At 47.6% G+C, this 23,969-nt stretch overlaps 1 protein-coding gene across 2 annotated transcripts in view; it reads right to left on the reverse strand.

The window, feature by feature from the left end:
* Pccb (propionyl-CoA carboxylase subunit beta) overlaps positions 1–23,969 on the reverse strand; it is a 47,145-nt gene that overhangs the window by 3,392 nt on the left and 19,784 nt on the right. For both annotated transcript variants that reach the window (XM_050139383.1, XM_050139382.1), the window contains 7 exons: positions 17,573–17,681; positions 14,896–15,016; positions 13,854–13,935; positions 7,646–7,769; positions 1,538–1,645; positions 1,239–1,339; positions 831–929 (listed from right to left, as the gene is read on the reverse strand). In XM_050139383.1, the coding sequence (XP_049995340.1) occupies positions 831–929; positions 1,239–1,339; positions 1,538–1,645; positions 7,646–7,769; positions 13,854–13,935; positions 14,896–15,016; positions 17,573–17,681 (744 nt within the window). The remainder of the gene's footprint in view (positions 1–830; positions 930–1,238; positions 1,340–1,537; positions 1,646–7,645; positions 7,770–13,853; positions 13,936–14,895; positions 15,017–17,572; positions 17,682–23,969) is intronic.

Genomic DNA, 23,969 nt, shown 5'->3' on the forward strand with positions numbered 1-23,969 from the left:
GTGTGTGTGTGTGTGTGTGTGTGTGTGTGAGAGAGAGAGAGAGAGAGAGAGAGAGAGAGAGAGAGAGAGAGAGAGAGAGAGAGAGCGCACTGTGTGAAGGAGCTGTTGCTACGTAGGAGCCATGTGATGGAGCTGTGTGTGTGCTGTGTGGTGAGGGCTATGTGAGTGAGATGTTGAGCTGTGGCTGTGTGAAGATTTGTAACTGTGAGGAGACAATGAAGATGAAGCTGTACAGAAAAGAGATGTAGAAGAGAAATGTTTGTAAAAGAAAGATGTGTAGTCACGTGACAATAGCTGTAACGTATACAGAGATGTACGGCCGTGTCGGAGAGAGATGTACATATGTAAACAGAGATATGTAGCTGTATGTGAAGAATGCAGCTGTGTGGAGACAGATTCTCAGCGAGCATTTTTAACATGAAGTAAAAGAGAAAGTGCCCATCGGAAAGTGTGTATTTCCTTATTTATCCCTCAGATAGACACAGTCCGGACCAAAGATAGAGAAGAAATATTTCCCAAGTTCCTCGCTGCATTTGTGGATGTTTCTGCAAACCCTGGTGCCGCCTGCAGGCTGCCCCCTGGGCAGTGATAGCTGGAGCACCCCAGCAGATGAGATGAGGTGGTGAGAAACTGTCCCAAAGGTGAATTCAGCTGACTCTCCTCTCTCTCCCTGGGTCCCTTCCAAAGCCAACCTTTCTTCTTCATGAAGACACCAATCAATGTGCCTGTCACTGGGGAGACAGGAGGTGGACTGGAGAGGAAGGGGGGCTTTTCAGGGTTAGACTCTTATCGGGAGAGTTCTTGGGCCCAGTGCTGCTAGATGTCTTTACCTTGGCACCCATGACTGCGATCTCGGCTGTGGGCCAGGCATAGTTGGTGTCACCAAGAAGGTGTTTGGAGCTCATGACATCATAGGCACCTCCATAGGCCTAGAACAAGTCATATGCTGAGTGTCAATGTCAGGGACAAGCAAATCACACCCCCAGCACTCCAGAAAGCCAAGGGAAATGGGGCCATGCCCTTCGGCCCCACAAGGTCAAAGCCCGGAGACTCGTACAGCCCACACCACCACTGCTGCCGGCTGTCTGTAACACATGTTGCAGGGTGAGCCCTCTAGACATTTCACAGGGGTGAGCGAGAGGCACACCTCCTTCCAGACCAGGTCACCTCATGGCAGACCACCTCAGCCATGATGCTAGGAGCATCCCTAGGGACAGGCTTGGAGGGCAGAGCCTCACCTTCCTGGTGATGACTGTGATTTTGGGTACGGTTGCCTCAGCGAACGCATAAAGCAGCTTGGCGCCATGCCGGATGATGCCACCATATTCCTGGGCTGTGCCTAGGTCATGAGGAAGAGTCACCAGGTTACATTAGAGCCCTTGCAAAGTCTCATGGCTGTGACAACCTCAGAGAGGACCAATCCTCACAAGGGCCAATCTTCTGGACAACAGAAGACAGACAAGTCAGAGCCGTGGGGTCTGTGAGAGACCCACACTGAACGCAGCCACCTCACCATCCCCACCTGTGCTGGACTCACCAGGCAGGAAGCCAGGGACATCAACAAAAGTGATGAGCGGAATGTTGAATGCGTCACAGAATCTGACAAAACGAGCCCCCTTCACAGATGAATTAATGTCCAAGCACCCTACAAGGAGAGAGACTGTCTGTTGGACGCTCTAGACACAGCGCCACACACAGTGGTAATACGCCCCCATCAGGCACCCAGGCCGCACAAGTTCATCTGACTGACACCAGAACTCCTGCCAGGCAAACAAGGCTGTGGCATCAGTGGTAAAACATGGCAGCCTGGGACAGCTAGGCAAGCTCTTTCCCAGAGACTGAAGGGCAGTCAGCCGAAGTCCAGACTGGTTTGCCCCAAGGAGACCCTCAGCAGAAGCTGTCACTCAGAGTGGCTCTGGAGAATGCAGAGCTGGACTCTGGCTCTACGGTCCATCTAGAAATCGCCCTTGGGAAGTTACCTTTCCAGCGTGAGGCTCTTCATACGCAAAGTAGGGAAGTCACCACCTCCCACAGCACTGTAGGAGGCCTAGAGGACCTGGCTCTGTGAAGTCAACCTGAGCAGGCTGCTAGCGGGTACTAACTAGTAAGTCCCCCACTTACACTCAAGGGGCTTTCAGACTTTTCTCTGAGACCAGTTGGGACTTTACCAGGTTTTCAGAAATGCTATGCACGAGAGGAAGACATTAAGAAAGGAAGGAGAGATGGCTCGGTGGTTAAGAGCACTGTTTGCTCTTCCAGAGGACCCAGGTTGGGTTCCCAACACTCACATTGCAGCTCACAGCTAGCAACCAGGGGATCAAATGCCACCTTCTGACCCCACTGGCACCAGGCACACACGTGATACACATATATGCAGGTAAAACACCCACACACGTGAAATATTTTTAAATGAGGAAGGGCCAAGTGTGGTCATGCATGCCTCAGTCTCGGCAACGAGAAAGCTGAGGCCAAAAGAGCATCACATGTTTAAGGTCCATCCGGTATAGCTGATAGGTTATCTAGCAAGACCCTGTGCCCTTCCCTCCTCTCAACCCCCTGCTTGGAAAAAAGAAGAAAGAAGTTAAACGGTCACAAATCAAGAAAAAAGTTCACAGTTCCACAACGGACTCATATCTAGAGTACACAGAGACCCCTGGGAGTCAACAGATCTAAAAACCCCAAAGCAGGGTTCCCTCCTCAGAAAGCACACTGCAACAATGGGCAATGCCTGTGCTAGGGGATCACGGGAGATCACTCACACTGCCGGGACCCACACCTCAAGGAGAACTGAGAGCTGGGCTTCCTTGGGGTGGGGTGGAGGGTAGGCCTCCACCACTAAGCTGCGATCCCTGCCCCAGAGTCGTGCATGTCACTGTTTACATTATAACTACATGCGTTTACAATGTATATAATCTCCAGCATGTGTATCACTGTTTACATTATAACTACACGCGTTTACAATGTGTATAATCTCCAACTTGAAGCACAAGCCTGCTCTCCCTGGTTCTGGAGGACAGAGAGCTGACTCTATTTACAGCTGTGTGAGTCCACTCTCAGCTGGCATGGCTGCTGGACGGACATGGTTTAGGTCTCAGCCAGTTTGAGGAGCAGTGAGGAAGAGTTCTCAGATACACAGACCAAAGGCAGCAGCGGGCAGCTGTTCAGACCCATGGGAAGGGAAGGTGCCTGCCACCAAGCCTGACCCTCAGTTCCCTGTGGTGGGAGGAGAGACGTGACCCCCCATAGATTGTCCTCTGACTTCCACACACGTGCACCACCACATACAAGAAACTGCAGTAAAACATTTCAAGACAGTCGTTGAGCCTGGCCAAGCGACCAGAGTTGCCTGGGAGGAAAAAGCCGAGGAAAGGGGTTCCCTCATGAACTCATGAACTCATCAGTAGCTGTGTGTGCAGGGAATTTAGGAAGCACCTGCAGGTCTAGACCCAGAAACACAATAAGAGGCCTGAGAAAATGAGAAAATACCCAAATGTCAATACATTAGAAAAATATGGCAATGAACAACGGGAATCAGGGAAACAAGGCAAACACAATGAGGAAACCAGGGAGGACAAGCTATAAAAAATAACCTAAAAGATTCTGGAGCTGAGAGTCACAGGAGTGAAGAGGAAATCTCCTAGAGGGTTCAGTTCAGCAGGACACCTGAGCCGGCGGAAGAACGGACTGGAGACGGAACCACTGAAAACCTCACACACCTCACAGACCCGTAAGGTAACAGGGAAGTCCTCCAGCGGACACAGCACGCCAGGAGCGGGGCCACGCAGAGAGAAAAGCCTAAGATTTGTACAAGTATCCGAAAACTCCCCAGATTTGATATGATATGAAACTACAAAAACCAGAAACTCTAAACTCAAGCAGGATAAATTCAGACAGTTGGACTGAGAGACTGCAGGACACTGGAGGACCCAGAGAACCCTCAAGGCTGCAAGAGACAAGACTCCTGTGCACAAGGGGTCTTCGATTAGATTGTCAAATGCTATTTCTGCACGTGGTGGAGGCCAGACGATAGATCATATATTTTAAATGCAGAATGAAGAACACTAATAATTCTGTACCCACAGTGCTTCAAAGGGGAAGGAAAACTGAAAAGTGGCGACATTCCAGGATAAACAGGGAGGCTACAGAGTTCACTACCCTAGACCAGTGGTCCTCAACCTGTGGGTCGTGACCACCTTGGGGGTTGAACCACCCTTTCACTGGGGTGCTAAGACCATCCTGCAGATCAGATATTTACATTATAATTCCTAACAGTAGCGAAATTACAGCTCTGAAGTAGCAACGAAGATGACTTTCTGGTTGAGAATCACCACGGCAGGAGGAACTGGAGTAAGGGGTCATGGCATTAGGAAAGCTGAGAACCCCTGCCCTACACACACTCTGCATTAGGCCCTTCACAAGTGCTCTGGGAAGGGAGGGAGGAGGCCAAGCACCACACAACAATCTGAAGAACAGAGACCTGCAGCGCAGGGAGACTACAGCGGCAAACAGCCAGGGTCATAGCTGTCCAGTTTGGAACTCTACCTTTTCTTCCCGCCATCACTTTAAAAACAAATGAAGCCCAGACACGCCTGATGGCGAGTGTCAGGGATGAACTTTACCGCTTCTCTACGATCTTGTTGATCTTGTCGAGAAGATGAAAGGAGAGAGAATACTACCTCACTCACTCATGACAGCTGCCATTCCGAACGTCAAAACCAAAGACACCAGAAAAAGACAACCACAGATTGGCATCTCTCACCAACACACAAAAAGGCCAACAAAACACTGTGAAAGACAGCAGTGAGTGAGAAGGACGATATATCACAACAAGATGAGATTTAACTCAGGGAAACAAGTCTGGTCCAGCCACTGGAAAGAGGTAATATCATAATCTGTCAAATTACAGGCTAAAAAAAAGCCATCCCCACATAAATAAATGCAGGGAAAGAATTCGACAATATCCAATGACCATTTAAGTTAAATAAAAGGGGAAAAGCCCCTAGCCTATTAGAAACAGAGAAAGTTTTACAAATTGTATAAAGAACATCTACCAACATCTTTTGGCCATCATCACATCCCGTGGGGAGCAGTGGCTCTTCCAGGATCACAGGCCCAGCACAGAAAGGCAGGCAGACACAGCGGGGTGGAAGCCAGCCTCATCTACATAATGAGTTCAAAGTCAGCCAAGGCTGTTAGGCAGAACCCATTCAACTGCTTTTCTTTTCTTTTTTTTTTTGTTTTTCTATTATTTTTTTATTTATTTATTAAAGATTTCTGGGGGCTGGAGAGATGGCTCAGAGGTTAAGAGCATTGCCTGCTCTTCCAAAGGTCCTGAGTTCAATTCCCAGCAACCACATGGTGGCTCACAACCATCTGTAATGGGGTCTGGTGCCCTCTTCTGGTCTGCACACACATACACAGACAGAATATTGTATACATAATAAAAAAAAATTTAAAGATTTCTGCTTCCTCCCCGCCACCGCCTCCCATTTCCCTCCCCCTCCCCCAATCAAGTCCCCTCCCTCGTCAGCCCAAAGAGCAATCAGGGTTCCCTGCCCTGTGGGAAGTCCAAGGACCACCCACCTCCATCCAGGTCTAGTAAGGTGAGCATCCAAACTGCCTAGGCTCCCACAAAACCAATAGGTGCAGTAGGATCAAAAACCCATTGCCATTGTTCTTGAGGTCTCAGTAGTCCTCATTGTCCGCTATGTTCAGCGAGACCGGTTTTAACCCAGGCTTTTTCAGACCCAGGCCAGCTGGCCTTGGTGAGTTCCCGATAGAACATCCCCATTGTCTCAGTGTGTGGGTGCACCCCTCGCGGTCCTGAGTTCCTTGCTCGTGCTCTCTCTCCTTCTGCTCCTGATTTGGACCTTGAGATTTCAGTCCGGTGCTCCAATGTGGGTCTCTGTCTCTGTCTCCTTTCATCGCCTGATGAAGGTTAATATCCAGAAGGATGCCTATATGTTTTTCTTTGGGTTCTCCTTCTTATTTAGCTTCTCTCAACTACTTTTCAATATTCTACTAGCTGATACAGTAAGAAAATAAGGGGCAGTGGTAGCAAACGCCTTTAATCCCAACACTTGGGAGGCAGAGGTAGGTAAATCTCTAAGTTTGAGGCCAGTCTGGTCTATGCAGTGAGTTCTAGAACAGCCAGGGCTACATAGAGAAACCGTGTTTCAAACAACAATTATATAAAAAGCACACACACAAAAAAGTACATTAACTTGAATAATGACAGCTGCAGCTCAGAACAGTGTCCATAGAAAGTATGAAAGTATGAACAAATGTGCACCCCCACCAAACACACACACACACCACACACGCACACAATTTTTCCAGTTTACTTATATAAAGTCTGTTTAAAAAACAGAACCCAAAAAACACAGTCAGCATATCCTTTCATGATAAAAAATACCCCAAATCTGGAAAGAGGGATAACTGGATTTCCACATGCTGAAGAACTGGGCTGGACCACACACCACACACTAAATTAATTCGCATGCAATCAAACCTCAGCATAGGGGCTAAAATCATATAATGCTTAGCGAAGACACAGGAGCAACCCAAACATGGTGGCGCACACCTTTAACCTCAGCACTGGGTGCTGAGGAAGCAGAGACAGGTGGAGTTCTATGAGTTTGAGGCCAGCCAGGTACATACAGGGAGAGCCTGTCTGAAAGAGAGAGAAAAAGGGGAAAGAAGATAGATAGAGGGAGGGAGGGAGGGAGGGAGGGAGGGAGGGAGGGAGGGAGGGAGGGAGGGAGGGAGGGATGGGGGAAGGGCCAGACGGATGGTCAGTCCGATGGAAGTAGATGGGCAGGCAGGTGGGTAGGCAGGCAGGTGGGTGGGCAGGCAGGTGGGTGGGCAGGCAGGTGGGTGGGCAGGCAGGCAGGTGGGTAAGCAGGCAAGAAGACTCAAATGACCAAAAGCTGCAGCAGGAGCAGCTGGAGATTGCTGTCTGCAGGCACAGGTATGTGCCTAAGGTCTTGAAAGGTTTCAGGAGCATCAGTGATGTGGCCCACAAAGAATGGAAAAAATGCTGGTGTTGTGTGATATCTACTGCTGATGCTGTTCCAGTTAAGGCAGGGTCTTGCCCCCGCAAGCCAGGCTGACCTTGAACTCAGGGTTCTCCTGCTTCGCCCTGCCTGGTGTCCTGACTTCCACACCCAGCTGACAGTAACACTGATTTCTGTTTTCCAAACTAAGGAAGAACAGTGAAGAGAATCAGTGTCCACCCTCGGTCCCCACCCTCTGGCACAGCTAGGAGAGCCCCTCAGCCAGCTAGAACTCAGATCTGGCCCTGTCACCCGAGGGGAGATACTGTTCAGGTCTCGGGTGCTGACCACTACGGTCAGTGACCAAGCCACTGGAGACACAAAGAAGACACCAGTCCCCTCAACAAGGGAGAACAGAAAGCCACCCTCAAAATCACAGACCTTCTGATCTGAGAAGGAAGAGGATCTTGGAAACCTGAGACTGCTGTGAAAGGAGCTTTAGAAATACTTAATGCTAAGAGAAAGACACCATCACCACACGCCTTGAGCTTCTTCCCTGGCCATGGAAGGGTTAAGGCACACAGTCACTAAGAGTTCAAGCAGTCTTGGTGTCCAAACCCAATCAGAGGTTTCTGGGGCCCATGTCCTACCTGAGGCCACCTTGGGCTGGTTGCCGACGACTCCAACGGTCCTCCCATTCATTCTTGCAAAGCCAACAACAATGTTCTTTGCATAATTGGGCATGATCTCAAAAAACTCTCTCTCATCAATCACCTGTAGGAATAAATTTCCTCCTGAGCTCAGAACGATTGAGACAAAAATATTATGATAATAACTGCAGACAGCCTTACACAGAAAACAGACGGCCCAGCTCAGCACAGTTCCTCTCTCCCTTGTAGCAGTGGGTGGGGTGGGACCCTCTCACACAACACAACTTATTGTAAAAAAATTCTAAAATAGGGCTGGAGAGATGGCTCAGCGGTTAAGAGCATTGCCTGCTCTTCCAAAGGTCCTGAGTTCAATTCCCGGCAACCACATGGTGGCTCACAACCCTCTGTAATGGGGTCTGGTACCCTCTTCTGGCCTGCAGGCGTACACACACTGACAGAATATTGTATACGTAATGAAGGCATAAGTCACGAACAAGGCCACACCAGTTTGGAGTTATGATTAATAGGGTGTTATTTATTTAAAGGGGAAAACTTACAGATCACCGTCCCAGACAACAGCCATCTGCACAACCAGGAAGGGAGTCTAGTCTCCGGCGGAGCAGGAAGTGAAGAGAGCGAGCAGAGGAAATAGCCGCTTTCTTAAAGGGAGAGAGACCACGCCCCAATGGGCTGGTATCACAGCAGCTATTGGTTGGAGGGGCGGAAGGACCTCCCGCAACACCGTAATAAATAAATATTTAAAAAAAATTCTAAAATATAAATCTAGCATTCATTGTGGCAATTTGCATGAAACAACTTCAAGCTTACATAAAAATGTTAAGGACAGCCAGGCGGTGGTGATGCACGCCTTTCAACAAAGTATCTGATCAGTCCAGAGAGGCAGATGGATCGCTGAGTTCGAGGCCAGCCTGGTCTACAGAGCGAATTCCAGGACAGCCAGGACTACACAGAGAAACCCTGCCTCGAAAAACCAACTAACCACCAAATACCATACAATAGGACCGGAGACATGGCTCAGACGTTAAGAGCATCTGCTGCTCTTGCACGGGACCTGAGTTTGGTTCCCAGCACCCATGTTGGGCAGCTCACAACCAATTCAACTCCAGCTCCAGGGTATCCAAAACCTCTGGCCTCACAGACACTGCACTTATGTTACACACACGCATACACTCTTCTCACTAGCATTTTCTTACCATTATTTCTCCCCACAATGGTCTGGTTTTCATCCATGCAGATTGAGTTCCCTGAATCATTTAAGTCACAGACAGGCTTTTTACCTGAGTCCCGTACTGTCTAAGCACACAGAAACCCCGACATAAGCGCAGTGACCTGTGAAGCAGACAAGGACAGTGTGCGCAGCACTGACTGTCGCCACACCACCACACTAAGCAGCTGGCACGCTTAGCGACCCTGTCTCTGGTCCCTTTAACTTTCTCAGGCATCAGTATTCAGTGTCCCTCATAACTTCTCTGAAGACAAAAGAGTAAGTTATCACGTGGGACTGCCTTCCTGCTCAGCTGTTTGATGACGTCATCTTTGGGATTACCATGGTGATGTCTAAGTGGCAATGACGTCACTGCCCTATAATGGTGCAACCTGCTTGGGTCCTCCTCAACCAAGTCAATGGATTTTCTAATACAACCAATAAGCATTTCTCCTCCTCTTTATCAAAACTTCATCAAAATTTTGGTGTCTAGTGCCAGGTGTGGTGACACACACCTTTAATCCCAGCACTTGGTAGGCAGAGGTAAGATCTCTGATTTTGAGGCCAGCCAGGTCTCCATGGTAAGATCAAAGACAGCAAGGATTATAGAGAGAGACTAGCTCAAGAAAAAAAAATAACCAAAATTTACTCATTTAGGCTGGAAATATACCTCAGTGGTAGAGCACTTGTTCAGCGTGCATGAGCAAGTTTAATTTCCAGAACCAACAAATCAATGCCATCCCCCTTCAGTCATTTTATGTTTAACTACATCAAAAGTTCATATACTTTAATACTGTCTCTCTCTCCCATTCCTTTGACTGCATTCCCACATGATGGTTAATCTTTGCTGCTGGCCTTTCAAGGCAAGGTTTCTTTCTTGGTGCTCCTGGTTGTGTTGGAACTCGGTCTGTGGACCGCGCTGGCCTCAAACTCAGAGATCTGCCAGCCACTGCCTCCTGAGTGCTGGGATTAAGGCCGTGTGCCACCACCGCCGTGCACCACCACTGCCCAGCCCGTATGATTAATCTTAACTGTCAGCTTGGTTGGACTAATAAACACCTGAGATTAGCAAAACTCACGGCTGTGAGTGTTTGCAAAAGTATCTGTAGAGCTACAGATTTCAGTACTCTGAGTCCAGGAGCAGATGGATCTCCTCAGAGTACGACGGCATTGGGATAGGGGTAAAGGTGGGAGATGAGAGGGTCACTGGAGATGTGTCTTTCCGGAACCCTTCTATGCCCACCCACCCCGCCCACCTTGATGTGAGCCTGCTTCAGTTGCCAGCGCGTTCTCCGTGTAGTGGGCTAAGTTCCTGAAGCTGTGAGACTAAACACATTTCCTTGCTTCTAGTTACTCTCTCGGGGACTCTGCTCACAGCTGCAGAGAGTCACTAACCCACCCACCATCTGCTTTGAGTGTATTTCTGGCCCGAGTTTACATGGGTGACAATTTCCTGCCTTTAATGTGGACGGCAACACAGTACTGACGCTTTCCGCACGTCTGGGAATTGTATCACTTCACTCCAGGCAATCACACCCCAGCCACCGTCTCATCCTTTCCACTCCTGTGCATTATGTTCTGTGCATCTTGTGATTACAAACTGTGGTGTCTATGCTTTCACACTCTGGGCAATTCCTGAACCATTTTCTTGGTCCTGTATGATGCCAACTTCCCCTACCAGCAGAGAAGGACAGGAACTGCTTCCCACAGGCTTTCCAAAGGATAGCATTCAAACTTCACTTCTGGTTAGTTTGACGTACAAGAAATAATTCAATGCAATTCATTTTATCAAGGCATGGTTCTCTAACTCAGGACACTGTTTGTTTCTGCAGGGTCTCTTGTGGCCACCATGTACACCAGGGAGCCAGCCCCTGAGCCTCAAGAGACTCCCCTGCATCCACCTCCCAAAGAGGACGGCTCTGGGAATTCGAGTTCAGACCCTCACAGTCGAATGGCAAGGGAACCATTTAACCATTTAGCCGCCTCCCCAGAATTCCACCGTGATGACTGGTCTTGAACATTTTCTCATATGCTTAAGGGCCATTTTTGTCTTTTCAATGTTTCCATTTGTTCTTAGATGATTTTGCTATCCATTTTGGCCTTTCTTGACTTGTAGGAATTTGTGTCCTGATATTAATACTCTCAGATATGGAAAATGTTTTCTCCCAGTCTAGTGCCCTTTGGCATTTATGCGTCTTCCCATGAACGGTGGAGTTAATGTTTTTGATCAGAAGTAGATATGAATCTCAATTAAAAAACACTTCTCTTCCTTCTAAGAGCACAGAGATCCACTTGTCTTTTGTGGAATGTTCCCATGGATTTACTGTTCAGATGGAATTCTGAGCCATGTGTTTTCTATGTTGTTGTTTCCTTATAGACAAGCTCTCACTACATAGCCCAGGCTGGCCTGGGGCTTGGTCTTCTCCTGCCTCATCCTCCGAAGCGCTGAGATCACAGCCTCTGGGCCCACATTCAGCTGCCCCTCTTTTAGTCACATGATGTACAGTCTGTATCCTCCCATGCGGCCTCCAGTTGTCAGCATCTTTTATTAAGAAAAGCAACCTTGCTCCTGGGCTCGGATCTATTTTTACCATCTGCTAAAACTCTCCTGGGTCTGTTTCCAGCTCTTGAGTTCCACTCCGCTGGTCTATTTACACGCGGGTCTCTGGCTGCTTTAGCATAGGCACGGCTTGTCCAGCAGAGCTTCTGCAGCTCACTCCCAGTGACGGGGAACGAGGTATGCACTTGTCCCCTTCTATGAATGTGTTTATTCAGACTGCCTTCAAACCGTAAACTTAGGCAGAGCTGGCACTTCACACTGACCCATGCTAAGGAATGCATCTCCACTGCTTAAGTGTGCCCCTGATTCCCTTCCGCATCACCAGTTTCCCCACTTACCTGTAGTGGTGATATATTTGGGGTGTTTTCTGGGGAAGGGTTTCTATATTTTTAAGATGGGAACTAAATTTGCCAAGTCATTTCTCTCATTTTTAGTATTAAGATATATATTCTTCTGTTTAAACCACAGTCCAGAAGTTTTGATACCCAGTGTTTCCATTCGACGTTAGCATCCTATGAGTGATGTGCCTTTAATCCCAGCACCTGGGAGGCAGAGACAGGTGGATCTCTCTGAGTTTGACACCAGTCTGGTCTACAGAGTGAGCTCCAAGACATTCAGGGTGGTTACACAGAGTGCCCTGTCTCAAAAAAAAAAAAATAAATAAAATAAATAAATAAATAAAAATAAAAAAAAAATAGAATTCTGCCATTTAGTTCATATCTTCCTCCAGGAACTGTTTAACAGATTTCTTTCCAGGTTTGGGGGTAGCTTTTGTTTTAGCAGATAAGCATCTATAGTCTAAAGCAGTACTGTTTATAATTTTAAAATATTTCCACTTGTTTTTATGTGTATGACTGTTCGCTGTGCATATGTATGTATGTATGCCATGTGTGTGCAGTGCCTGCAGAGGCCAGAAGAGGGTGTCATCGGGCCCCCTTGGAGCTGGAGTTACATATGGCTGGGAGCCGTCAGGTGAATGCAGTGACCAAAACCTGGGTCTTCTGTAGAGCGGCAAGTACCTTAGCCGCTGAGCAGCTGTGCTAACCGAGGTTCTGTAAAGGAACGGAACTGACGATACACACAGACACAGCCACAGATGAAACGGGAAGGGACGTGGTCTGGGTGCTCCAGCAAGGGCTGCCTGATGACAGAAAGGCTAAGATCTGGTGGCAGTTCAGTTCACAGATCTCCATGTGTCAGCTGTCCCAACTGGATGCCTGGAGAGCTGCTGGTCTTCAGTCTGTAGAGATGCTGAAGAAGGTGGATTTAATACTGCTCACGGAAACAGGACAGATGAACTTGCCAGTGAGACTGAGGGGGGCAAGCAAAGGCAAAGTCCCCTTCTCCATGTCCTTCTCCATATCTGGATTGCACCAGAGATGTGGCTGAGATTTAGGGTAAGTCTTTCTGCATCAATAATCTGATTAAGACAATCCCTCACAGGGCTTCCCAGCAGCGTGGGTTTTAATTGATTCCAGATGCAGTCCCGTTGACAACAAAGATCATCCATCACAGCATCTCTGAAAAGTGTTTTTATGACATTTCTGTGTGTGTATGTGACACAGGGTGCATATGGAGGCCAGGCCACAACTTGTGGGAGCCAGCTCTCTTTTTACCAGGAGGTCCTGGGGTCATACTCAGGTCATCTTGGCAGCTGGTACCTTTACACCTGCTGAGCCACTGCAACAGCCAAATTATTTGTAATTTTTCTTTTATCAAATTTGATGTTTTTCTTTCCGCCCTCATTCAAAACCTTTTGTGACTGTTCCCCTGTAGTTTATAGTAAAACTTATTGCCCAACAATACAGAACACAGTCATGAGTAGGGGTAGCCTGGCCATGCCTGCTGACTCCTGCAGGCTCCCGAAATAAGGAAAAAGACTCCAGGCCAGGCTGAGCCCACAGAACCATCGGCATTCCACCAAGCAAGAACTGCTGGTGAAACTCTGTGTGTGTGTGTGTGTGTGTGTGTGTGTGTGCAGGAGACACCTGACACCTGCAAATGCCCCATAGAGCCCAACAGTTGCCTTCTCTGATCAAACCAAAACACGGCTGCATGAAGGAAGAGGCACCATGCATCCTAAGCCTCACACCCCCTATTCTCTAGGAAGACAAGGTTTCCGGACCAGAAGCACTTAACAGTAACACCCAACAAGGATCAACCCTGCCTCACTCCAAGTCAGGATATGGCACTAACTCTGGGCACCTCAGTGCCTTCCAAATCCCCTGAGCTCTGCTGGCCCAACCCTCAAGTTCATCTGAGTCCTCAAGATGTCATAGCCACGGAATCGTACCAGAACACCCTGCCTGGTCCCTGGCCACTGTATTTCCCACTTGTGCTGACGCTGAGACCCAGTCAGATACATCCTGCTAAGACAAAGCGCAATGAGCACAGCTGAGGCTGAGAGAAGACAGGGTGCTTACTGAGTGTATGATGTCCAGCATGTCGTAGGCTTTGCTTGACTCCAAAGGGACAATGGTGTCCAGCTCAGGAACCAGGCGGTCACTGGAAAAGACACAGTGGAGTCAGCGTAGAAACCACTGTCCCGCAGGAGCCGAGAAGGAAATGAGGGAAGCAAGACACAGCAACTGGTGATGTGTCCTCAATGGATGGTCACAGAAGTCACCTTGGTCATCACATCGCCTCACAGAACCTGCCTACAATACCAACTCATGTGACTTAAAAATATATAGGAAAAATAAGATTACTCCCGCTTGTAGCTCTTCTGTTTGCCCTTCTGGGATGTTTCCTACACTGGAGACACAGCATGGGCTCTAAAAGGCACTGGAGATAACAGGGCAAAGCCCGGGAACCCCCCTCTGACTTCCTGCAGCATCTAGGACGGAAGAGCAGGGAGTCACAGTAGGAATGAGAATCCCCCCCACACCCCCTCTAAGCAGCAAAGCCGCAGACCCCCTGGACAGAATGAGTCATCTGGGACCAAACCAGCACACCCTGACCTGTGGCTCTGTCTTCGGCAGGCGAGGAGATCAAGTTAGAGCTTGTGCCCGCTTCACTGGAGAATCCAGCAGATCACACCCCTCAAACCTCCTCTCTTCACAGGGCTCTCAGCCCTTCCTGTCCCATGTGGGCAGCTGGGACTACAGGGACTCCTCCCACCACCACCCCTAACATACCCCCTGCCACACACAAGTGCACCCAAGTATAGGGTCTGACCTTGGCCAGGTCACATGGCCCACACCAAGCCAACTTCCCAGAAAGCTCTGCTTTCCACTGAAAATGGAATCTGTACTTCTCATGGGTCACTTAAAGAGTAGGCTACTCAGATCCTCGGGGACCTAGGCCACACCCTCCAAATAATGTCTCAAATTCTTCAAGTATAGGGTCTGACCTTGACCAAGTCACCCTGTTGGCATACTCTGCAACCTGCTTCAAGCTGACCTGAGATCCTGTCAGGATAGAGATGCCAGAAGGCCAGAGACAAACAAGTCCACCGCCACCCACCTTGGGTCATGACACTCGCGGACCGGAGCTGGGTCCTGGCTACTGAGGGGCAGGTAGTTGAAGAACTCACGTAGGTTACACAGGGCATCTATATCATTCTCGAAAGCTCTGTGGGCCACACCTGAAAGCACAGAGAGGACAGGAGGCCCAAGGACTGGTGGTCAGCTACAGAAGACACTCGCGGGCTTCTCCAGCTTGGCAGATGGCAGCCACGCTGGCAGTTCTGTCCTCAGTCACCCCGAGTGTGACGCTCCTCTGCCAGCCCGACACCCCACGTTCCCTGCTCTGTGAGCAGTGGGACACTACTCTACACCAGCTCCCCCAAGGCTGCTGACTGCCTCCTGCAGAGAAAGGTGCCTGGTGCACATGGGCTTGGACACAGAGGAAGGGAAGGGGGAACACCCTGGCCCTGAACAGGGTCAAGCCATCATTCTGGAAGCAGAGCCAGCATTCTCCCAGGCCCACCTCCCCCAGGCCATCTGCTTCCACCACTGCCCCTTAATATCTCTGACCTCGAAGCAGTCAGAGGGAGATTTGTGTGTGAATCAGGATAGCAAGACACGCTTTGCAGCCAATCACTCCTCTATCCTTTGGCCTTTGTATAAGCTACTGCCCATGCCTGGGGTGTTTTCCCCTCAATACCCACGGGGAACCTCTTCAAGGATATTCACCCAGCACCCTCATTGTGAACACTACCCTTGCCCATGAGTAGAACCTCAACAGCCCAGTGTCTGGGGGTCCATTCTTCTCCCACAGACTCCATGAGGTTCTTGTCTGCATGCTGCATTGCCCGACTCCCTTCCTAGTAAGTAACTGCCATGTGGACGGGGTTGTGCTACCTCCACAGACACATTCCTAGCACCCAGCATGCTTCACACACAGACACTCGATGAACACCTGCTGAATGAGAAAGGGGTATTCTCAACAAGACTGAATTCTATTACTCAAAGAGCGTTTACAAACTGGCACAGCATTCTGGAAGTCAGTCTGGCAGAGCCTCAGAAAGATCAACAGCTATGCCACCCATACCTGGGCATGTGCCAGCAAGAAATAAAAATGTCACACAAATGTTTGCAACAGGATATTATGTTATAAACACAAACATATATGTTAGAAAACCCAGATGTCCATCAGCAGATAGACAAGACATGTTAGGGCTGGGGCTGGGCCTGGCTGTAATCTCCATCATGGTGGTGGGGTGGAGGAGTAGTTGTGATGGTGGTGGTGGTTGGTTGGTTGTGGAGAATAGTAGCTCACACCTGTGATCCCAGCTCTCAAAAAAAAAAAAAAAAAAAAAAAGGCTGAGGCAGGAGGCTTAAGAATTCGAGGCCAGCCTAAGCAACTTAGTAAAATCCTATCTCTAAAATAAATAATTTAATTATCAGTTATACATCTCTATATTGGACAATCACTCCATTAAAAGGAATGAAGTACTGAGATGGGATACTACACAGACAAGCCTTTAAAAATGCATGGCAGACTGGGTGCAATGGCCCAAGACTATATTCCCAGCCGCAGTAAGTGTGAGGCTAGTCAGCCTTCTCGTGTGTTCCAGGACAACCAAGACACACAGTGAGACAGTCTCTAAACAAAACAAAATGTAAAAAGTAGTTAGTAAAAGAAGCCACTCATAAAATTTAAGCCTTTAAATCTGAAAATATACCATTTCCTCAGAACTCCTTTCCCATGCCCATCCACCAAGACAAAAAGTTTTATTTGGGATCGAGACTAAAAAAACATACCCCATGTCCAACAAGATGGCTGAGTCGGAAAAGGTACTTGTGGCCAAGCCAGACAATTTAAGTTTGATCCCTGGGACCCACATAAGAGAAGGAGAGAACCAATTCCCACTACTTCTCCAACCTCCACATGAATACTGTGCTGTGCCCCTCACCACGCTCACACAAAACGGAGTGTACACCCACGCATATGTACGTGCGCGCGCGCACACACACACACAGACAAATGTGCATGCATGCACACACATACACACACACACACACACACAAGTGCATGCATGTGCATGCACACCCACACGGAAGCTCACAGAGTAATAATCGGAGAAGAGAAAGGGAATCAATAAAAGGAGACAAAGGGAAAATGGGGTGGATGCAAACAGAGCACCCGATCAACATGTATGAAAGAGAAACGTTTTGTAGAATAAACACACAGTACTAAAAAGTTTTTGAAGACATCATTGTCATATGACTCCACTTACATGAACTGTTCAAAGTTAAGCACACACATAGAAACAAAGTTGGCTCATGGCTGCCTGTACTTCCGGCAGCCAGAATATTTGAGGTGCAGTGGGAGAGGCTGAAATAACTTGCCTCAATGCCAAAAGTAAGACACAGGATACCATTCCAGCCATTCTGCAAGTTCAATTGCATGGATATAAATCGCACCCACTATGACCACCCACATGAGCTCCAAGATCACTTTACAGACAAGGAGGGCCTGTGAAGAAGAGCTGGCCCGGCCCGTGGGCCAGTAATCTTATTAGTAATCATTAGTAGTAACCTACTACCTACGTCTGAGACTGCGACTTGAGCCACGTCTGTGGCTGTAGCTCACAGTAAGCGCTGTTGGTGACGTGACATTTTTAACGCCTTGGACCACCCTGCACGGCAATGCCTTCTCCTTTGGAGAGCAGGAAGGTCACGGTCACATCTCTCACCTGAGACAGTGGTGTGGGTCTTGGCACCACCCAGCTGCTCCTGAGTGACATCCTCATTGGTAACAGACTTCACGACTTCAGGGCCAGTGATAAACAGGTAGGATGTGTCCTGAAATCAGATTTCCACACCGTCAGATTCAAGTCACCGGAGCTACTCAGGATTCACTCTTCCAAGACCACAAACAGGGGAGTTGACGGGGACCTGACACCAGGACTACAATAGAGCCCTATTCTCAGAAGATCTCTGCTGTCTGCTTCAGCCTCAGTAGATGAATCTGCAGGGTGGCTAACCTGCGGTGTGGCTAACCTGCGGTGTGGCTAACCTGCGGTGTGGCTAACCTGCGGTGTGGCTAACCTGCGGTGTGGCTAACCTGCGGTATGCTTAACCTATGGTGTGGCTAACCTGCGGTGTGGCTAACCTGCAGTGTGGCTAACCTGCGGTGTGGCTAACTTGCCAGGTTAAGTTAAACCCAGGGTCCCAGGTGGCCCTGACTCATAAAGCGAAAAGGAACCGTGGGACAGGTGAACAGGGCAACAAGAGGACACAGGGGACACACGGGGACATGGGGACATGGGTGCTGTGGGATAATGTTCTTGGACACTGTAAAGATTTGTCACTCATATTGGTTCAGTAAAATGCTGATTGGCAGGTAGCCAGGCAGGAAGTATAGGCAGAGCGACCAGACTGAGAAAATATTGGGAAGAGGAAAGGCAGAGTCAGTCACCATCCAGACTGAAGCAAGATGAGAATGCCTCACTGAGAAAAAGTACCAAGCCACATGGATAAACATAGATAAGAATTATGGGTTAATTTAAGTTGTAAAAGCTAGTTATTAATAAGCCTGAACTAAGAGGTCAAACAGTTTATAATAATATAAGCCTCTGTGTGTTTCTTTGGGACTGAACAGCTGCGGGACCAGGCAGGACAGAAACTTCTGCCTATGATGGGGAGGGGGGCTCTTTTTAAGGCAGGGGTGAGGGAGGAGAGACATAACACTGAGGATGTTTGACAAAGCCTCAAAGAATTATGGTTTTATAGATACCTAACATTACATACACCACATATGGTGGTTTTATATGTACCTAACATTATATACACCACATATGTGGTGGATTTATATATATCTAATGTTATATACACCACATATGTAGTGGTTTGAATGAGAATGGCCCCATAGATTCACATGTCAGATACTTGTTCTCCAGTTGGTAGAATTGTTTGGCAAAGATTAAGAGGTATGGACCTGTTGGAGCAAGCTCCCTCCAGCCAGCTCCCAAATAATAACATGGAGACATAAATTATTATTAATTATGAAAGCTCAGCCTTAGCTTAGGCTTGCTATCACTAGCTCTTATAACTTAAACCCATTTCTACTAATCTACATTCTGCCATGTACTGCCTGCCCATCCTGCTTCCTCCATGTCTCCTCCAGTCTTGCTCGCGCTCCTAGATTCCTCCTCCTAAGTTCTCTCTCTCTCTCTCTCTCTGCTTGAAGTCCTGCCTGAACCTCCTACCTCGCAAAACTCCACCCGGCTTTTTATTACACCCACCACAGCACTACACTTCCATACAGGGCACAAATATCCCCACAACAGAGGTGTGTCACTGGGGGTGGGCTCTGAGGTTTCAGGACAAACACCATTCCCAGGGTCTCATCTGCCTCCCACCTGCAGATCAAAATGTGAACTCCGCTCTTCCTGCGGTCAGGCCTGTGTCACCACGGACTCTCCCTCAGGACTTTTATAAGTGGCTTTGGTCATGTTGTTTTATGACACCAATAGAAAACTAAAGCAGGAGATGATACCAGGAGTGGGGTGTTGCTGTAACAGACCCAACTTTTTTGGGGATGGGGAGAATGTGGAAGACTTTGGGGTTTTGAACAAAGAAGATGGCTGAACTTGGTAAACAATGCATACTAGGTTGTCCCAGCAGGAACCTGACAGGCAGCAGCTCTGAGATGTGGACTATGGAAGCCCAGATCGAAAGGGTTCAGAGGGAACAATACGAGCAGCTGGGCCAGAAGACAGTGCTTCTGCTACTTTGTCAAAGACTATGACACTTTCTGCTCATCATAGGAATCTGTATGAGGCTAAGTTGAAAAGTCCTGGTGGAGATCTCATGACAGCCTGATACTGATGCTGCCCCATGGTTACTAGTAATCACTCTTATGCAGGGCTACAATTTAAAAAAAAAAAAAAAAAGCAAGTGGGGCAAAAAGAAATCCAAAATGTACAGTCTGCAGCCAAAAAAGAACACTAGGGGGCTGGAGAGATGGCTCAGTGGTTAAGAGCATTGCCTGCTCTTCCAAAGGTCCTGAGTTCAATTCCCAGCAACCACATGGTGGTTTATAACCATCTGTAATGAGGTCTGGTGTCCTCTTCTGGCCTGTAGACATATACACAGACAGAATATTGTATACATAATAAATAAATATTTTTTTAAAAAAAAAAAAGAACACTAGGATATTTAGAAAGGGTGCCCTCAGGGAAAGATCTCACCCCGCTAAGCTTCCAACCTGTTAAGTGTCCAGAACCCAAGAACAAACAAAACAAGCAAATGGAAATTCCATGAACCTCAACACATCAAAAATCAAAATAGCAATTTAAACAAACAGTCTCAGTGCATTTCCTGGCAGACAGACACTTCAATAAAAACCAGCCACACTAAAAAGCAATAAGGAAGGAGGGTCCAAAAGAAAACCAGAGAAGCAGGAAGAGCCACAGAGGCAGCAAACACTTCCTGTGAATTCCAGAAGGCAGAAACAAGAATCTTCTCACGCACACTGTGGTAGCTCACAGCACTGGCCGTCCATGTTATCAGCACACGGTTCCCCTGATACAGGGGAATGGGAACCCCAGAAGAAGTCAAGGGAGAAAACTCTACACTACAGAGGACTAAAGGTAAGAACCTGTGACTTTCTCCTCAGAAATCAAACACACAAGAACAGACAAAGCAAGATATCTGAAGTGTTGAGAAGATTAAACACACACATACACAGTGAGAATTCCACTCCTCACAGTCATCTTTTTTCCTATTTCCCTTTTTATCAGATCTTTGAGAATTTCATACCTTGTATTTGATCACACACATTCCGTCTCCCAGCTAGCCCAGACCCACACACCTTCCCCTACCTGCCCACACAACTTTATCTTTTTTTATAAAGGGGATGAGGGGGCACAGTTTGTGCTCCCATATACTCTTGGATGAGTGTCCATCCACTACAGTGGTGGTTCCCAAACTGGGGGTCGAGACCCTTTTAGGAGTCAAATGACCCTTTCACAGGAGTTACCTAAGACCATCTGCATATCAGATATTTAGATTATGATTCTTAACAGTAGCAAAATTACAGTTGTGAATGGATACAATTTTATGGTGGGGTCCCCACCAACATGAGGAACTGTATTAAAGGTCGCAGCACTAGAGGGCTGGGAAGCACTGCTCTAGAGCATAGTCAATCCTTCAGAAGCTACTCCCTTAGAGAGAGCAGACTCCCCCTCTCCCAGGGGCTGTCAACTGCCAGCAGTCTCTCCATAAGGGAGGACTTTATAACCTTGCTCTTAAGATGGAACCATACCTGGCACCATTATCAGGGCCAAGGACCAATCAGACAGGTCATAGGCCCTTATTCTGCTGAATGGACACACTACTAAGTCAGTTCCTAAAGACGCATCATTATACCCGTGCACCTCAGCCCTCCTTTTGCAGTCCATGGTGATTGACCCTGAAGTCATATTTCATGGCTGAGGTGTGGAGATCAGTGGATACAGGCACAAGAAGACAAATGTGTCTGCAAGCGAACTTTGAGGGAGACTCCTATTTACCATCTTATGTCTATGAATCATTAAAATCATATGCACTGTGGAAAGGTACATGCCCAGGAGAAAACATAACTTTATCTGTTAATTAAAACAAAAAAACAGTGGATGGAGAGATGGCTCAGTGGTTAAGAGCACAATTCTAAAGTATCTGATGCCCTCTTCTGGCCCCCGCAAGTACTACAGGCATGTGGTGCACAGACACATGTAGGCAAAATACCCCCACATAAAATAACAATAAATCTTTTTAACATTTTGATATAAAGAACCACCCAAACTATACCCGTTAGCAAACAAAGACTCCTTCTCTTGACCCCCATAAAAACCCAAACAACTACTGGGGTCCTTCAATGCCTTTACTCACACGATCCACACTTTTTTTTTTTTTTTTTTTTTGGACAGGGTTTCTCTGTAACATCTCTGACTCTCTAGAATTCATTCTGTAGACTAGACTGGCCTCGAAAACAAAGAGATCCACCTGCCTCACCTCCCAAGTGCTGGGATTATAAGCCTGTGCCACCACTGCCCGGCTTCCACTATCTATCTTTACAATGTATTTCTGACCTGTATCATTGCTTTATCTTAAATAATGTTACATTACTACTTTTGCTAGTCTGTGTGAGCCTTTATTTTATTCTTAAATAAGAAGTCAAGAACCTTGAAGCACCAGCTAAGACCCCAATCACCAGTAACAGTGTGATACATGCTTGTAACTCCAGCACCAGAGAGGCCAAGTCCAGAGGACTCAAGTTTGCAACCAGCCTAGACTACACAGCAAGAAGCTGTCTTTATGGGGCTGGAGAGGTGGTTCAGCAATTGAGACCACTGGCTGCTCTTTCAGAGGACCTGGGTTTGGTTCCCAGGACCCATGTAGAGGCAACTCATAGCCATCTGTAACTCCAGTTCTAGGGGATCTGATGCCCTCTTCTGGTATCTGAGAGCAAGGCACAGACACACATGCAGGTAAAAATAAAACAAAAACATACACATAAAATAAAAATAAAAAGCTATCTCAAAATTTAGTTTTAGAGAAGAATTTTAAAAGACCAAAACAAGATTCAAATGTGTGTGTGTGTGTTTGTGTATTGTTTGCGGAATTCCCACTTAGAAGGTATGGAGAAAGATTGACCTTGCTAACAATTACCAAAAGAATTAAAGAGTGTAGGGGGCTGGAGAGATGGCTCAGTGGTTAAGAGCATTGCCTGCTCTTCCAAAGGTCCTGAGTTCAATTCCCGGCAACCACATGGTGGCTCACAACCATCTGTAATGAGGTCTGGTGCCCTCTTCTGGCCTGCACGGATACACACAGACAGAATACTGTATACATAATAAATAAATAAAAAAATAAATAAATAAATAAATAAATAAATAAATATAAAAAAAAAGAATTAAAGAGTGTATATACTGATTTTAAAAAAAATATACTTCAAAATACAGGACGCCATCAGCGATTAAGAAGAAACTGCAGCGGGGGGAGGGGGAGGGAAATAGGAGGCAGTGGCGGGGAGGAGGCAGAAATCTTTAATAAATAAATAAATAAATTTAATTAAAAAATAAAAATAAACAGAAGAAGGAACTGCAGGGATGAAGGGGTGGCTCTCCAGCAGGACAGTCACCTTGTGGAGCCAGTGTCAAAGCAAAGCATGCCACCACAGAGGCCGGTTCCAGCCACGGAAAGCCAGCAGAGAGCACCCAGGCATCCCTTCACGCGCTCCCTTCTCCCCTGCCTTCCCTGCCTCTCTCTCCTCTCTTCTACCCCTCTCATCCGATTCACCGGAACCCTGAGCCAAATACGCCCTTCTTGTTCCTCACTATTCTGTCGTGGGAACTTGCTTCCTATCTCACTTTGTGTTCAAATGCATGTGTTTTCCTCTTTTTCACTTAAATGCTAACTCCGTGTAAGTGGGAACCCTGTCAGCTTCGCTTTTCACTGTATCCACTGTGCTGGACCACGAAAAAAGACTACTTTGGCAACTGCTCATCAAAACCCAGTGCACCTATACCGGTTTCGGGGTTCCATTAAGCAATTTTATCATTAGGACAAGTTCAGAACAGGTGGTCAGCTGTACCAAGCAGACACCAGGTGTGCAGAAGACAGCCTTAATTGACCCAAGCATGTGTCCCAGACTTCCTAGGGGAAGGAACTGGGCTTGATAACAAGACCCCTGAAAGCCATGCTCCAAAAGCCCCCAGAGACCTCTCCCTCCTTCTCACTGACCAACTGCACACCCCCAAGCAACCTCCTGTGTCCCCATTCCCTACAACAACAGACAGACCACCATGACTCAAAAGATGGACCACGTTTGCAGCAGGGCCGGTAGGCAGCCGCTGTAGTCACTCTGCCCAGCATCGCCCACTGATACCGGGGGTTGCAAACTGGGGACACAGACTGAAGTCTCCCCCAAATACTATGTTCCAAAGAGGTAGCAATTTTATAGCAACAAAATTTAAAAAGTCATAAATCAAGATGTTTCAAACACATTGGTGGGTACGTCAGGCAGGAGGATCAAAGGGAGATGGCAGAACCCTGCCGTCTATGCCCTGGATGCTAGCTGACAACACTCAATACATTCAAAGGGTT

Source organism: Alexandromys fortis, unplaced genomic scaffold (genome assembly GCF_014885135.2).
Source record: "Alexandromys fortis isolate MF-2015 unplaced genomic scaffold, M_Fortis_MF-2015_v1.1 scaffold_36, whole genome shotgun sequence".
NCBI lineage: Eukaryota > Metazoa > Chordata > Mammalia > Rodentia > Cricetidae > Alexandromys > Alexandromys fortis.